At 43.8% G+C, this 17,175-nt stretch overlaps 1 protein-coding gene across 7 annotated transcripts in view; it reads left to right on the top strand.

Annotated features, from left to right (window-relative positions):
* Positions 1 to 17,175, top strand: part of SZT2 (SZT2 subunit of KICSTOR complex) — a 1,033,029-nt gene that overhangs the window by 199,315 nt on the left and 816,539 nt on the right. For all 7 annotated transcript variants that reach the window (XM_086953216.1, XM_086953214.1, XM_086953218.1 and 4 more), the window contains exons 15-16: positions 3,153 to 3,358; positions 11,048 to 11,284. In XM_086953216.1, the coding sequence (XP_086809342.1) occupies positions 3,153 to 3,358; positions 11,048 to 11,284 (443 nt within the window). The remainder of the gene's footprint in view (positions 1 to 3,152; positions 3,359 to 11,047; positions 11,285 to 17,175) is intronic.

Here is a 17,175-nt window from a genome sequence, read left to right as displayed (position 1 = left end):
TTTATAAGTGTGGTTCAAGGGAGGCGATAAAGTTGAAAGAACAAATCAGCTGCTATGTAAATGTATTTATGTAATATGTAAATGTATTTAGCGCAAACGTTGCCTGAAGAGGTTGGAGCACTTCACAAAAAAATGCATTTGAAAATCTGTCAGCATTAGCGTGATGTATCCTTTCATGTGCCACCATAACACAGAATAACATTCATTCTGCGCCTATAACCTCCGTCGTCGTGCAATTTTGAAGTGGCCTAATTACTGGAGTCGTACTTTTTGGCAACTTCAAGTGACAGCAATGTAATTACTACCACTCACTGTCCGTAGCTAATTCTGGGACCTTAAAGAGAGCCCCTTTCACTTGAATCTGTCAGGAGAATCAGTTATCTGAAGGTACAAAGGAAATAAATTAAATGTCTTCCCAGAGCTTAACCCCTTCGATGCTGATAACGAGCTCAGCTCGTCATCAGCCACGGGTGGCGTGTGCTGATGACGAGCTGACCTTGTCATGTAACGCGGAAAAGTGAAAAAGCCGCGCAGCACAAAAATCGCCGCAGCAGCGATGCGGTTAATACTGCTTATGCAAGTTGCAGTAGAACATTGTGCGGTGAATGTACTATGCTGTAATTTGTGAATATTTGTATGTTTCCCTCACCTTAATTGCTTGATTTTGCTTGCAAGAAAGTGTCACTCATAAGATGCGGATTGTGCAGATTTTGTGACCGCTAATTACCACACCCACAGTTTCCCCCAAAAAATTACGTTTAGGCCCAGAGAGTTAGGCTTTGGGAGGGGTGAGTGAGCTTCAGAGACCTGATCGTAGATGTTTCCGTAAAAAGATGGTGCAATTAATTGCAGGGAACACAGCCTCAGCTGTGCTGCTACAATCCACAGGGTAGACCCCGAATGTCACATTGAGAGTATTGGTTTTGCCAGTGCCTATTTCTGAATGCCAGGAGTACGTTTTGGGAATGATTAAGGTTGTGTCCAGATCAGAGAGATCTGGAAGCTTTTATTTTTGCTGCATGCTGGTTATTAGCAGGATTTTCCATTATGTGACAGTACTGTGCCTGACCGGAGACTTTTTAACTGCTATGTGCGTGCCTGCCTGGCTTGGCAGTGTTACAGATGCTGGTGGTTGTTGGCACTGCAAATATTTTGAAAAAAATTCATATGCGATCAGTTTGTGGGTCGAGTGCATTGCTGTTAGGTCGAGTAGAAAAGTCTACTCACTCGACCTGCAGGTCTAGTAAGATTTTTTAGATTTGTCGAGCCCTGACAAAGTTTTTGGGGACGATTTCTTGATTGGTCTAGTTGGTGGCTGAAGAAATCTGCTTTAGTGCGCTTGATCTTTTTGTAATGGGCATCTCTCTATTTTCCTAATAACTTGAGGTGATTAGCGGATGGGACTGATCTCCAGTTACGTTCAAAAGTTCTGAGAGACTGTCTATGTTGTACCAAGGCTTAGAGTCTTTAGTGGAAACTCTTCAGTTGAAGGGGGGCTACCTTGTTAATTATCGAGGTCATGGAGTTGAGGTAGTGGTTGGTGAGATCATGGATGTCGGAGGTGCCTGCAGGGGACCAAAGAAGGTTGTAGCTGGAGAAAGGTAATGTATTGGGGTTGAGTTTTTCAAGTCTCTTTTCCAAATCTTCGGTTTTGTGGATTGAACAGAGTTGAGTTTTACTGTTTCCTTGATAAAGAAGGTAATAATATGATGATCCGACCAGTCACAAGGTTGGATTGACTCCAACTGAATGACATCACTTTTGGAGATTGTTAGATCCAGGGTTGAGCCTTTATTATGTGTAGGGCTGTTGCAAGTTTGGCTGAGGGCTAGATCATCAAGGAAGTTTTTGAGACTATTGACCACTGCGTTGCTGTTGTTATTCCAATGGAGATTGAAATCGCCAAGGAATATTTGGGTATTTTGCCAACCGGTGTTTGTTGAAATCCTATCCATGAGGTGTTCGGTGAAGTGTTTACCCAGTTTGCAGAATTATTGTAGGATGGACCGTAGGGCACCAGTGGCTAACTAACTCTCACCATCTGACTGCCCTGTGGCTCACCGAACTGGGTCTGACCTGCATGTATTGGTTTGTTATATTGAATGCATCCATATGGTGTTTTTAGAAAATGTTCCCCACAGAGACCGGTTTAGGTATCCCACCCATGACTGATAAGGGCTCATTGAAATCAATCTTAATGTAGTACGCTGCTGGAACCTACAGGCATGTGACACTAATATTAAATAATCCACTCTTTGACTGAACAGTGATATTAACTCATATCCTTAGTCCACAGCGTTTCAAATGTGCGTCTAGGATTGTCAATATCTGAGGGCCCAAAAACCATCCTCATATCCACTTCTGGTGATCGTAGAGCAACTGCAACAATCAAGCACATTTTCAGCATCTCTGGGCTTATATACTTCAAGGTTTTAAACTTGCATACAATTAGATGTAATAATTGAATCGCCTGTTCAGTAAATGTCTCAAACCATGCTCTTCTTAGCCTTTTCTTCGGTCTGATTTGTTTGAAAGCAGGAACAGCATGACTGAGTAAGTTGTCTGAGAGCAAATGAACAAACAATATAGACATTTTCTAGAATTGACATTTGAAAATTAAAAATTGTCAACAGAGTAAGCAGAATAATCCTCAAATCTTCTAAATATTTCAGGTCATCTAGTAAGATTCACAGGGAATTTCTATAACAGCAAGCCTTCCCTGCCTGACCCTTCACACATTCCCATGAGCTCGCTACTCTTATTCCCTTTTCTTCTTACCTTACATTGATGTCTTTTTTGTTGTTGTCCTCTTTGCATCTGCTTAACTGTTTGCAGGTAACCCCTCTGCTCCCTCTTTTCTCTTTGATGCCTGCTGCTCCCAAACTCAACCCCCTGATTTGTCTTCTTGATTTATGCATCACTCTGCTTCTCATCTCTGTGCTCATGATGTTAGTGGATCGGGCCTCAGCATCAGGATGCTACATCTTTTCCCACTCCCCTCTCTAAAACTTTAGTCAGTGGCTACTGCTGGGACTAATTTCAAACTCCTTGGTCTATAGAACTCAAAATTACTTGCAGGTCTAACCTTTTGTTGTTTATTGAGATTGTCCTTCTACTCATTCATTGCCTCCTTCCTTCCCTCCCGTGTTCAGATTGTGGAGGTCCTTCGGATACAGATACTGAAGCTGCGCTTCCCCCACCGTGTTCAAAGTAAGGAGGCCACACCAAAGGTCAAGAGGAAAGTGTTTGGGAGCAGCTCTCCCTCCAAGTCCCCTCCACTGCCCGGTACTCCTCCTGCCTTCTCAGATCGACCTTGCCTTGTTGTCCTGCAGAAACCATTGGAAAAACTACTGATCAGGTTTGTTTTATCAAATGTATAATAAGCAAGTTTGAACTTGATTTAGTCATGAAGTGCTTGAAACCTACAGTGTTTGTCCAGGTTCTTGGAATTACGTGTTGCACGGAAACCTCTTGGAGGCCCTTTTTTTGAGTAAGTGGGAAGTTATTGCCATTTGTCCTCCATTTAAAGAATTGGTCCATGAGTGACTGGTGAGGAGAAGGCTCACCATTGTGGTTGAGGACTTTTTAGCTGCTTTGTGTTATCCCCACCTTGTCAGTGTTCTGCCCCTTACTGTTATTTATCCACAACAATGAGTGGGTTGAGTTAACTCCTTCCATAGAACCTACAAGTAACCAATGAAGGTAAATACAGCAGTTCAAGCCAGGCAGTCATAATATGCTGCACCAAGGAAAGAGAACAAATCAGAACACTGAACCACAGCAGCGAAATACTGCATTGTAGTGAGAGGGGAGAACATGGATGGAGGCAGAAGGTTTAGGAGGTTAGACATAAGGGAGAACTATAAGGGGAGAATAAATGGAAATAAGGTGGAAACCTTGAGGCGGAGCGACCTTGCATTGAAATGAGCCAAGAGTTGTGTGACAAGTACTTGTAGTGTAAAGTGGTATACTGAGGGGTTGAGAGATGTAAGGGGAGGAAGAAGGGACCATGGAAGAACAAGGGGAATAATCTAAAGGGGTATGAAGGAAGACGGAAAAAGAAAGAATAATAACCAGGAGAGCCACAAGTTGAGAACACAGAATGAGGGACTTCGAGTAGAAAGGAGCTAGAGGGTTTGCAGTGAGAGAAAGGGCAGGCATAATGTAGAATATGAAGCTATACAGAGATGAAGGGTGTGAAAAGCAGGTCTGTAGGATCAGGTGATGAGGGAGTTAAAGGAGAGCGAGTTAAGGAGGTAGTAATCTAGAGGTCCGCGAACGAGATTAGCTCAGATTTTAAACACTTGTGTTATTTTCTTCCTGAGCTAAAACTCCTCTCACTGCCCTAATTGCTCCGTCCCGCACACCCTCTCTCAGCGCAATCCTCTTTCGATTTCTCTCAGACCACCTCACTGCCTTCAGGTGATCCCCTTTCTTTTACATTCCATTATGCGAGAGCTTAGCTCTGGGCTCAGTGTGGACACCATTATCTCCGCAAACTAAGTGCTTCATCTCAGCTCAATGGTAGAGCAAAGACATCATACCTACACGCTGGCCATCACTGCTTCCTGGAGCAGACACAACTATTGTACAAATTGTGCTTTAAGCCACATCATTCAGGAAATAAGCTGCATGATGATAATGTGTAAGAAGGGAGGAAATATACAGTCTTCAGTAAGCTACTCTTCTGCATCTTAGAATCATCATTGATAGTCATAAGTGCTTCAATATTTCCCTGTTGCATGCGTGGACCCGGAACTCCTTTCTGTATTGTTATTTTCAGTGGAAACAACTTTGCAGAATGTCTTTATCCATGGGTTTAATTGTAGTCGTATATAATGGGAATCTAGCAGGGATGATGATTTTCTTTTCCTGAATGTCTATAATATTGCTTCAAATTACCTATTTTGAGATGAAATACATCATCTGACATTTAAAACCTTGCTTAAATGAAGGTAAATATGCATCTTGTTGGGCTTTATTATGAATTGAGAGAAAGTGCCCTAATCCTGGGAGGGCTCCCCTATCTGCAAGGCATTGTACTGACAGTTGCTGTCCAGAGCTAGTTCCAGTTTCTGGCTCATTAGCGAAAGGTCTCAACAGCTGAGCAGAGTCACACCCCTTATTTTCAACATCTATTGTTGAGTAGTGATTTTGTATCCCTGACTTATTTTCAGACAAAATGCAAACCCTTTTCACCAAATGTCCTTTGTGTGGAACAGAGGCAGCAGTTACAGATGCCCATAAGACGATCTGCATTGTCTGCCTGCCTATCTTTCACTTTGTGAAAGACAACTGCAGTTGTAAAAAAATAGAAAAAGTGTTCGAGAACACAAAGCATCAAGCTCAGGGCTATTATGCAGGACATGAGGTCAAAAGGGTCCGTATGGGCGGACGCTCCTTCAGTCATCTGGCAGCGAAAAGCTGGAATTCCCTCCCTCTCCATCTCCGTCTGGATCCATTCGAATCCAGCTTCCGCAAGAACCTAAAAACATACCTGTTCTCCAGATAACAGATCACTGGTCTCCAACCTCGCACAGAGTTCTTCAGTTGTAGCGCGGGGACACGCTTCTGCGTAACCAAGCGCTTTATAAGCTACCCTTATTATTATTATTATTATTATTATTATTATTATTATATTATAGAGTAAGAGAGGAACAAAAAGAAAAGGCTATAAAGATCAGTTTCCCAGCCAGGCTCTTTGTGTGCCACCTTTTGAAGAGTCCCTCAGAGAGATGAGCTTCAGCACCATTTTGGACATCCTAGAACGGTGACCGTGAAACCTTTGACGTAACTGTCTAGAGGATCTGCTCCATGTTTTCTGTCAAAGTATGAATCAACAAGACTTCAACATCGAGACATTCGAAATGGACAGCGAGAAGCACGCATTTGCCATCAAAGGAAACCTCATGGCCATTTCACAATAACCCACTTTGCCATCAGCAGCAAGCCCAGATCCACATCAATACTTTTTGCTGTGGACTTCAAAGAAACCTAGATCGACATCTGTCCATTTTCCATTGACGTCACAGAGGTCTCGAGTGTCCTCATCTCCAGTGCGGTTGAAGGCCCTGGAGAGTGTCACCTGTTGAGCTGTCACAGCCTTCTCCAAATAAAAGGAGAAGAGATTGCTGTTGCTCCTTATGAATACTTTAGAATGGTTACGAAACCAGATCCAGCTCCACTTCCATATCTCCTGCGAAGACTGTTGATCAGGTCTAGAATCTTCTAAAACCTCTTCATCTCTCACTGCCAAGAAATGCCTCCAAAGCAACCCCTGTGTTTCAGCTGAGAAAATGCAAGCCTTCCAAACTGGATCTCCAGAGTATGCCTGTCAGTAAGAGACATAGCCCATATTCACAATTGAGATATCCTTACTCTGACTCAGCATGTTCCTGGTATATTCCAACATCACCAGCTCATTCTCCATTCAGAGTCTCTCCCGTGGACAATATTTTAACATTCCAGCAGGTACTCGCCACAGGAATGGCAAAACCGAATATCTTTTTGGAAACACCGCAACCAACAGTGTCCTTCAAACTGTAGAACCTTCAACCAAGCGTAGCACCCTAACCAGTTATGCAGAGGATATTGCAGAAGAGAAAGGTAAGGCTCCGGCAACAGTCAAGGTGGTGACACCTCGCCTTTCAAGAAATGCACACCATCCCAGCAATACTCAGACTACCTTGAGCGGATCCTAAACTAAATTCAGTTATAGTCACTGCAGTCAGCTGCAAGCACCTTACCCAGCTACTCAACCTGTTTGAGACAGCAAGAGGTTGGACGCAACAGGATGGAAAATGTGTGGCACGGCCTCCACACACTTAAAGAACACCAGCTCTGCAGCTCTCCTGGGTGTAGAGAGATATGGGGTGGCATGAAATATTTTGTCTCCGACTTAGCAAAACATTGTTAACATGATTTTATGAATATTCTTAAGCAAGGAAAACTATCTCCAACCTCTGATGTCTTACTGTGACCTTAACTTGGTCTTGATTTTTCTTGTTTGTATGCCCTTCATAGCTGCTCGCTGAGTCTTCTCACTTTAAAAAACATCTTTCTTATTGTGATTACGTCCGATCGTTGTGTGGGTGAACTTCAGTCACTTTCAGTGCATCCAGTCTTTTCCCCATACAAGTTGGTGTTGAGTAATCGAGTGGCATTCTTTGCAACTGTGTCATTTCCTTCTACTTGTGGCCTTCCCTCACTCTGCCAGCATTCTTTGCTCCCCCTCACCCCATGAAATACTAGATGTTCCATTGACTGGATCCCAACAGGGGTTTGAGCTTTCACATTGCGTACCAAGGAACATACGTTTTTTGTAGGGTTCTCCAGGGTAAAATAAAGGTAGGCTGGGCAGAAGAGGACCTTGGTTAGGTGGATAATCTTCTGGATCAAGATCTGCTACGCAGTGGCCAGGGAGTAGCTTCCACAATGTTTGAGAGCACATTCCAGCAGGGCTAAAAGCTCTAGCCACTGCACTGGCTCTTGGAGGGCCTGTCCTCGTCATCTGTCAAGCTGAGACATGGGCATCTGTGCTCTCGTTACAAAGCACCTCTGCCTTGACAGTCAGGTCTTGCTGGACGGGCACTTTACCTTCTTGACCCTCCAGAACTTTTGGTCTGAGTCCTCTTCACACAGCCTCCACCTGGTAAATTACTGATGTGGTATCTATTCTAAGGTGAGAAATCTGCAGTTTGTAGTATCTGCCAGAAGAACTTACCTTCAACAAAATCTCTTTCTGGCCTCTTTTTTGCAGCTCAAAAGGTCTCAAGTTATTATTCATTACACTAATGCCAACAATGTATAACCCTCTGTGTTTGAGGCACGGCGTGGGAGAAGACAAACAAGTGACATCAGTGTGCAGGGGTTGTGCTAATATGCGGCTTCCTGGGAGCCATAGAGCCAACGTGGAGCCACAAGGTGCCACTTTGCAGCATATGGGAGCACTATTGAAGAAATTTTTCTGGATCCAGTCTGGTACCTAGGCAGTTTTTCAAGAGGAGGAATCTGCACTTAGATTGAGCATCCACCAGTAAGAATGTTACAGTAATTAACATGTTCTTTTGCAACTTTGGGCTCTAGAATTTAATTCATAACTTACTATACACATATGTGATTTGCTCTCAGTAGTAAAAAAAATAGCTGACTCTGAAAGGCAACTGCTAGTTTAGTGTAGTTCCTATATTTCCAATAGGCTCTGCGCACTGGAATAATATATACTGTAGTTTAGACATAGGACTGAGGTCTACTAGGTCTCTACCGAATATATTAAACTTAATAGTGAGTGCCAGCTAGCTCAGAGGTCACTAGAAACTTTCTCGAATTCACAAAAAGGGATTAGTTTCAGACAACCGCATAAACATGACAACTTCTAGGGTCGCGGAAACAATAGATAGCCATTTTACTCATTCAATCGTGCATGCTTCGTTTCAACAGAGATGCAGAGAAATAGAGAGACTGGCGTTTTCAATAAAAGTATTTATTGAACAGTCTTCTTTCTCAAGCATTGGAAATGAACTGCTATAATCGTAATGCTTGTTATAAAGTACACTGCATATAATTCGAACAGTTATTATAAAGTAGTACTGTAAAAGCATGATCTGGTTTCTAAGCCATAAAGTGCATAAAATGTATAAAATACATACAGTAATAAATAATGACTAAAAGTACTCAACTGGTGCTTCTAAAATACGCCTACCCTGGTGTACCTAACCTAAGTCTAGTACGAGGGAAGAAGTAAGTGAGGAGTAGTCTAAGATTTATTTATTTATTTAAACATTTGTAAAGCGCTACAAAGGCCCTTGGGCATCTCGGCGCTGATATCTGCTAAATTCAGCCCTAAAGGAGGAGCTACTTATTGGTCAAATAACCAAGTTTTGAGTTGTTTTCGAAAGAACCACAAAGAGGGACTGTTCTTTATGATTAGCGGCAAGGAGTTCCAGAGCTTGGGTGCGGAAACAAGAAATCTTCTGTCACCCCATGAGACCAGTTTGGTACGGGGTACTTCCAGCTGGAAGAGATCAGAGGACCGCAGGGACCTAGCGGGCCGGTAGGGGATGAGTTGAGTCAGAAAGGCCGGTCCCTGGTTGTGCAGTGCCTTATAGACAATGCACAGAGCCTTAAACTTAGCTCTGTTCCTAATGGAGAGCCAATGCAACTCTCTGATAGTGCTCGAGACTGATTGGAATTTGGGGATGTTACCCAACAGTCGGGCAGCGGCATTTTGAATAGTCTGCAGCTTGTTGAGGACTCTCTCTTGGGCATTCAAGAATAGAGCATTACAATAGTCCAAGGTGGATAAGACCAAGGACGTGATCAAGGTTTTGCCAGCTGAAGTAGGGAGAAAAGGGAGGATTTTTTTGATGATTCGTAGTTTATAAAATGCGGAGGAGGCAATCTGATTTGCATGAGGAAGAAAAGTAAGCCTGTCATCAACCATGACCAGTAGTTCTCTGCCAGGAATCTATTCCAAGAATTCTCTAAGAGGTCTAATCAGCTCTGTACCTTGGTTTTAAAATGAAGGAGGGCTTGTATCTCTATCTCAGAACTCGATTTCTCAGATACCCGCAAGGGTAAGCCGGAAACACTGGAGCTGGATTTCTCGTCAAGAGAAAAGACAGCGTCTCTCTCAGTGCGTCAGCGGGAGGGTCGGCTTCCTTCGGCACTTGCTGCTGCAGGGCGTCGGGCAAGTAGATAGTCGATCTGCTCCAAACCACTGTGTGTTTGACTGGGCAAACCTGAGCATATTTATACTTTGAAGGTGCCAAGTTTGACGCATGTTTGGACTTAATATCGTCACTCAAAGGATAAATTCTTGGAAAACGCCAGTAGTTCTTGGAGAACTTAATATTCAAGCAGGGGGAAGTTCCTAACTGCTGAAGGCGGGTTTTTCCAAGAAATCGTTGTTAATTCTCGGAACCTAGTGGAAGTAGCAATGCCGTATTTGGGCTGTGTGGCTTAGTCCAAATAGGGTAGTGATTTCTTGGCCTATATAAGGAATTGATAAAGTATACCTATATAAGGGCATGAATCGGGAATATTACACTAGGGGTCTAGATTCGATTACAACACTAGTATAGTGCATTATGAGAAGTGAAGCCTTCCCGGGTTCTTGAAGAGCATGTCACTTTTTATATAGTGTTAATGTAAGCCTTTAAGGTTGTCTTTTTACCGTTATGTAGCAATAACGGCGACATTCAGTAGAAAAATGACAACTCTGATAGACTCCCTCTATGTATGACTGTTACAAGTTCTAAACACTCCTTGTGAGAGTTTTGTCTACGAAGTTTATTCATATAAAGATAACACCACCAACAGCCTCTTCCTGACTCAGCTCTCAAATGTCACCACAGATCCTTTTTAACCTTCATGGAGCCTCCCACATTCTTACATGTCTAACATTCTATAACAGACTGCTGCATAACCCAAAGCCCACAACAATGACTTCATGAACTCGAGGATAATGTGATTCTGCATTGTACTTCCGATGGAAGAGAGAGGTGCTTCCAGGGTCATTGCACACAGCAGGTAATTTTTAAGGGTGCTTGGCCTCAATAAAGATCCTTGAGATGCGGTATCTGAACTTCAGGTACAATAACCTTTTCTTCTGTCTTTACAGTAAAGCCAGCCTGCCTGTGGGAAGCAGAGATGGGGACAACATTAACAAATTCAAGGAGTACAACAAACTCTCCCATGCATAGGCCCATTAAATGACTTTGGACTAGGATGCACATGTTATTAACATTCTTTGAACTGTTGAATGAGTCGGATATTTGCTCAAAGGGGGAGATATTTTACACTTCTATATATGCATTTTTAAGTTCTTCTGCTCTGGGTGCTCGTGTGCAATCTGGTGCACCCTTTGATCATTTATGCTGGAGTTGTCCAGAGACTCATTTCCAAAAGATCGCTGATTCTCCTTGCCAGGAACTATTATTGAAAATAGCAACATGCTAGTGTTAGTAATTTGTACCTGGGTCCTGTAAGAACAGTGTTACCTTTCCTATATGGTTGAGACATGATTCTTAATTTATGTTTTTGATAGGTATGAGAAGCTGCCTTTGGACTATCGGACACCTTTCATCCTGAATCTGGAAAGCTTTGGGCAGCATCCTACCCTGTCAGGACCGCTCACCATGGCTGCTAACCGCACAGCTTCCTCAACACTCGCTTCACTGTCCCGGTACTTCTATCACCAGCGTTGGATCTGGTGCGTGCAGTCTGGGATGGCACCAGCAGTCCCTCTAACAGCTGTGGGCCAAATCCTTGCAACACTGACAGAGTAAGGAGAATCTTTACCTCCTTTATGGTGGTGGGAGATGGGTGCGGCAAGGGAGGGGTAGATCTTTCCTTGTGTCAATGCAAGATATATGCTTATTCACTGCCAAACCATGATTGACACATGTGGAGTATTGTCTTGTGATGGTGTGTTTTGTTCTAGTACTGCATTCTCTTACTCCATGCTGATCGTAGGTGTTTTTGTATTAGTGTTTCCTGCTCTTTCTCCTTGCTGGTTGTTGTGTTTACATTTCCTACACATATCATTCTCTTGTGAATCAGTGATTCCTGGTGTCTTTGTTTGTATTCCCTTCTTATATCAGTGGGGTGGTTTTTAGGTCTTGCCTATTTTATCCCACAGGGATTGAATAGGCGAAATTATAGTAAGCGGTCCGAAAAAAGTCTACCTAGCTGCGGATCGCGTACAGTTCAAGTGATCCAGGCGTGTGCACATCATCGCCAGCCACATCCCACACCATGCCTCAGCATCAGACTTCAAAGGAAGCCGCTCGCACACCACCATTTGTCTGAGCATCGGCATCCGACTTCAAAGGAATCCGCTCCCAAGCCGCTCCCCCGCCCCCCCCTCCCAATCAGACTTCAAAGGAATGTGCCCCCTCAGTCTTACCACACGCCCCCATGTCCGGTTCTTCCATCACCGCTGCAGTCCATAGGCATCTGCCTCGTGCTCTCTCCATTTCCGGAAACCCTTCCCTCCAGCTCTGCTTTTCTACATTCTTGCCACCCTACCACCCGGCCCGGACATCTATCGCCGTTTTCTCCTCCTCTCCCCCAACCCTCAAACCGCTCCACATGGCACTCCCTTGCCCCTTCTCTAACCACAGGCTACGAGACCTTTACAAATGGACTGCCCAAATGCACAAAACGTAACCTAGTGTGACATAACGTAACGTAGCAGAACATGCCATATCATAGCGTAAAGTAGTGCACCGCAACATAGCATACCAAACACAGCATAGCGTGACGACACAGCACACCACAACGCAACAAAGCACAGCATAGCGTAGTGTAACGTAAAACCCTCTAGTGACCGCCGTCCATTCAGTTGAGGTGCTAGAGTCGATTGAATGGATGCTTTAATGAATACGTGTTTTAATGAATGACCTGCAAGTCCGTCGCTTGCTGCTGACGTTTGTTTGTGTGACTTCCAGGCAATAAGTATCATTCCCAGCACAGCCATATCCGCATTTCGTCCTTTCAGAGTTGATAAACTGAGTGCCACCAAATTTGATAAAAGTAACACCAGTTTACATGGGAGAACAGAATGAAGTAGTGTGGCTCACTGGTTAGAGGCGGCAGACCCGAGAGCAGAGGACGGCCCGGGACCAGGGTTCGATTCCCGGCGCGGCAGGTTTCTGGACCAGGGTCAGCGGACTCGATAATTCTCTCGCCTCGGTGCCCACTCTGATCAGCGATCACACTCGGCAACTCTGGGCATTAGCTTGCCTCATCTTCACTAACGGCCCCACCAGACTGCCGGGGATGCCTGGTCTCACCTTGGAGATACCCATTAAGGGACCATCTCTCAGGGAAGCCAGGAAGGGTTTCGCAGCGGTCGAAGCGCCTTGGGACCCTACGGGTAAGTAGTGCGCTATATAAATGCCAATACATTTACATTTACAATACCGCTTTCACACACGCATGCAACTCACAGAAGCAGGCCATCAGATTTCAAAGGAATGCGCCTTTATCCTGCCTTTCCTTCTGGTTGCCTTTTCTGGCGCACTCCTGCACAGAAGGCCTCATCAAACAATGCCACGACCCACACTATTGTTCCTATTCGTGACGTGCTCTGACACCCTCGGGTAAAGTCCGCGCTATATAAAAATGCATCAATTAACATAAATAAAATTGCACGTCCCTTCGCCCTGAGACTCTGACCCTCCTTCCTTTCTTGCACAAACCTAGTGCTCCTAACCTCTGACCCCTCCCACTCCTCCCCCCCCATCCCTTTGCCTCCATTGAGCCTCCCGCGGTCCTGGAAAATTCCTCTTTAAAGGCCTCCCTTTGAGCCCATCCATCTTGCGCCGCCTCCCCTGCCATGCGACCATTGGCTACGCAACGTTTGTTCCTGTTTTTCTTGTATTTGAACAGCAAGGTCGCCTCTGAGTGCTAGTAGGTAGTCAGCCATTTTCAACAGTAAGCTTAAATACAGCAGGCTGCTAAGCGGAAGAATTAACCAGTGCCCAAGGTGGTTTCAATGTATTTTAGGGCTTTAATGGAATTCCAGTTTACCCTATCCCTGCACTCATTTCTTTATGCATTAAAACCCCACTCAGTGCTCTCCCCTCTAGTGACCGCCGTCCATTCAGTTGAGGTGCTAGAGTCGATGGAATGAATGCTTCAATAAATACGTGTTTTAATGAATGACCTGTGAGTCAGTCGCTTGCTGCTGACGTTTGTTTGTGTGACTTCCAGGCAATAAGTATCATTCCCAGCACAGCCAAATCAGCATTTCATCCTTTCAGAGTTGATAAACTGAGTGCCACCAAATTTGAAAAAAGTAACACCAGTTTACGTGGGAGAACAGAACACCTCTTTCACACGCGCAACTCACAGAAGCAGGCTTGTTCGATATATCACATGCAAAAAGAAAAATTGGGCAGCTTTCAAAAAAATTCACAGAACTGAGATTACTTCCCATGCAGGATTGGACTGGCCTACTGGACAACCTGACAGTTCCAGAAGGGCTCGTCTTACAGGTCGGTGTTTTGACCCTCACTCTACCGCCCTCACTCTTATCACCCTCCCGCCCTCACTCTATCACCCTCCCTCACTCACTCTATCGCCCTCCCGCCCTCACTCTATCACCCTCCCGCCCTCACTCTATCGCCCTCCCTCACTCTATCTATCGCCCTCCCTCACTCTATCTATCGCCCTCCCTCACTCTATCTATCGCCCTCCCTCACTCACTCTATCTATCGCCCTCCCTCACTCTATCTATCGCCCTCCCTCTATCGCCCTCCCTCCCTCCCTCCATCTATCGCTCTCCCTCCCTCTATCTATCGCTCTCCCTCCCTCTATCTATCGCTCTCCCTCCCTTCATCTATCGCCCTCCCTCTGTCGCCCTCCCTCTATCTATCTATTGCCCTCCCCCTCTATCTACCTATCGCCCTCCCCCTCTATCTATCTACCCCCCTCTCTATCTATCTATCGCCCTCCCCCTCTATCGCACTCACTCTATCTTATCGCATCACCACAGCAACACTCAGCACCACCACAGCATCAATCTCTACAACTATTCAACAACAACTGGTTCAAATATGTTCTCTCAATGTTTCAAGCTTTATTACAAATGTCACAAAAAGACGTTAATAGTTCACTTCTGCTCTTGGATTTTCGTCACAATAAAATACAATGAACATAATCTTCACAAAAGTTATTTACAAAAGTTTAAGCTATTGCCATTTTAAATTACAATAACTTGTATTTAAGTGTTAATTATTAAAAAAAATTAAAAGCCATAGCTATTTGTAATATCAATACATCTAAGTCAAATAAATACAACACATATTGCATTACAAATGCTATAGGTGTCAGATTTGCGAAAGTTACAACTATTGGAATAGTAAATGACAAAGCTATTAATTTAGCTATTTTCAAAACCAACACATAAATACAAAATTTGTCATTTACAATCTCAATAGCTCAAACTTTCCTAATGCGAGACCTATTGCATTGCAAATGCTTGTTGTGTTAGTGTATGCTTAAATGGTGATTGTTGCTGTTATTACATCGGCTCTTATCCCATTTTTGTTGCCAGTGTGTGCTTTAATTATGATTGCTGCTGTTTGCACTTATTACCCATTTTAACATCTCCATGGTATTGGAGATGTTTTCAGCTGCTTGTACATGCGCTCTCACTTAATTACTTGCTTTGATGTTTTTCCAGGAATGTTCTACTATCATTCTGTTATTGGTGGCGTTTATACTGGCGTTTCCTACTGTCATTTTGCAATTGTTTTGATAGAAGTTCTGATATCTTCTTCTCTCATTCCATCGTTTCATGTCTGTGGTGTTGTTTCCTGTTCTCAATGCTTGGGTATTTGTATTGGTAGATCTTAATCTCATTAATTTGCTGGTTGAAAGTTTGTGCTCTTTGTTTATGCTATGCCCTTTGAGGAATGGGGTGAAAGTTTTTCATACACGTAGCAGTGGATGGTACTGAGCTTATCCCTAACTGGTTGGTGCTGGTGATTCCTGTTCCATTTCCCAGGTTGCAGTGATATTTGTGGATGTGGGTGCCTTCGTCCTTCTGTTATTTGGATGTTTGTGTTGTTCTTTCTTGCCCTTTCACCGTTTTGTATCTGCTTGTTCTGCTCTGGTCTGTTGGTTAATTGGATGGTGCTTTCTTAGTGTGCCAGTTCTGATGTTAAGCAAATCACCTTTTTTCCCTCCCAGCACAACACTGTTCAATTCAAAGTCTAAGTGTGTATACCAAGAAAAACATTTGCCTAGACATGACCAGCAAACTTGCTCTTACAAGGCTTATAGGGTTGGGAAGGGGATTTACAAGTAAAAAATACAAGGGTGCCTTATGGTCGCCCAGGAATTTAGAACAAGAGGGCCATGCAGGCTGTCTGATACTAAAACAAATGTGAAACCATTCATTGCACTACAGAGGATTGTTGAAAGACCCTCTACCCCTAGTTTTCACCATTGGGTCTCTGTGTATGGAATGATTAGGTGGATTAAGTGAGAAGAATTTGTATACTAATTCCTAGACTGTGTTAATGGGAAAGTGCATACAAGTGTGCATCCCACCATTATACACTATGTGAGCAATAGGACAGAAGACACAAGGGTGAGCAGAAGCAAGGGAATCAGATGAGAAGACGACAAACATATATACAGGTCTACCCTCAAATGTGATTTAAATCATGTATGTATTATCTAGCATATGAATAAAATGATTTGAGCCCACATCTTTATTACCATACTAGCAGCCCGTCCCGACGTTGTCCGGGTATGAATTGCTGCCGGCCAGTAGTATATTGTTTTGTAGGTTTTCGTTTTGATAGCATTTCTTATCTGTGACAGGCATGTGAAACGCTCCGATTCACAGTGCACTGCTGATGCACTTAAGAGTGCTCGTTCAGTAGTGTGTGAACTCTAGTTTCCCTACTTTATTTTTCCTTGCAATATTATATAACGCGAACTCGACTACATGGCATGAGCACAATTTACATTACAGAAGAACACATTCATTTGTGGTAGGCACGGGAAGACAAAGCGATTTGCCTGGAACCACAGGATGTTGAGCTGATGCCGAGATTCGAACATAGCTCCCCAGCTCTAAATTTCGAAGTTCTAGAACTTGTGGCGGGAGGTGTGTCTAAAAAGTGTATGTCGGTGCTGGCCATCAATGAGAGAACTGTGCATTTTTCAAATGGGTGGTGAAAATATGAGTATGTTGCTGGAGATGTGGGCCGCCGTGCCACCAATGTACTTACCGGGGGAGGGTAAACACCCATTATTCTGCAACTTTCTTTCCGCATACCATCACTCCGCATACTTTCATTACGAAAGTACCATGACTCCGCAATGCCATTATAACGCATGGCATTACATTTTATATGCTTTTACACGCATGCATTTACAACTAAATTCGTTGTAAATGCATGAATGGTAAAAGGATGTTTTTTATGTTTGGATAAGGTAAGTATGGGTATATGTTTTGGGGTGTTTGGGTATTTTAAGGGTTCAGATATAGTTTTGGGTTATGGGAACCAGGGGTAGTTTTAGGGTTCAGGGCTAGGTTTGGGTTTTGGGGTACAGGGGTATTTTAAGGGTTCAGGGCTAGGTTTGGGTTTTGGGGTACAGGGGTATTTTTAGGGTTCAGCGCTAGGTTTGGGTTTTGGGGTACAGGGGTAT

The sequence above is a fragment of the Lissotriton vulgaris genome, chromosome 1_2 (genome assembly GCF_964263255.1).
Source record: "Lissotriton vulgaris chromosome 1_2, aLisVul1.2, whole genome shotgun sequence".
NCBI classification, from domain to species: Eukaryota; Metazoa; Chordata; class Amphibia; order Caudata; family Salamandridae; genus Lissotriton; species Lissotriton vulgaris.
This window is presented reverse-complemented; position numbering and strand designations above follow the sequence as displayed.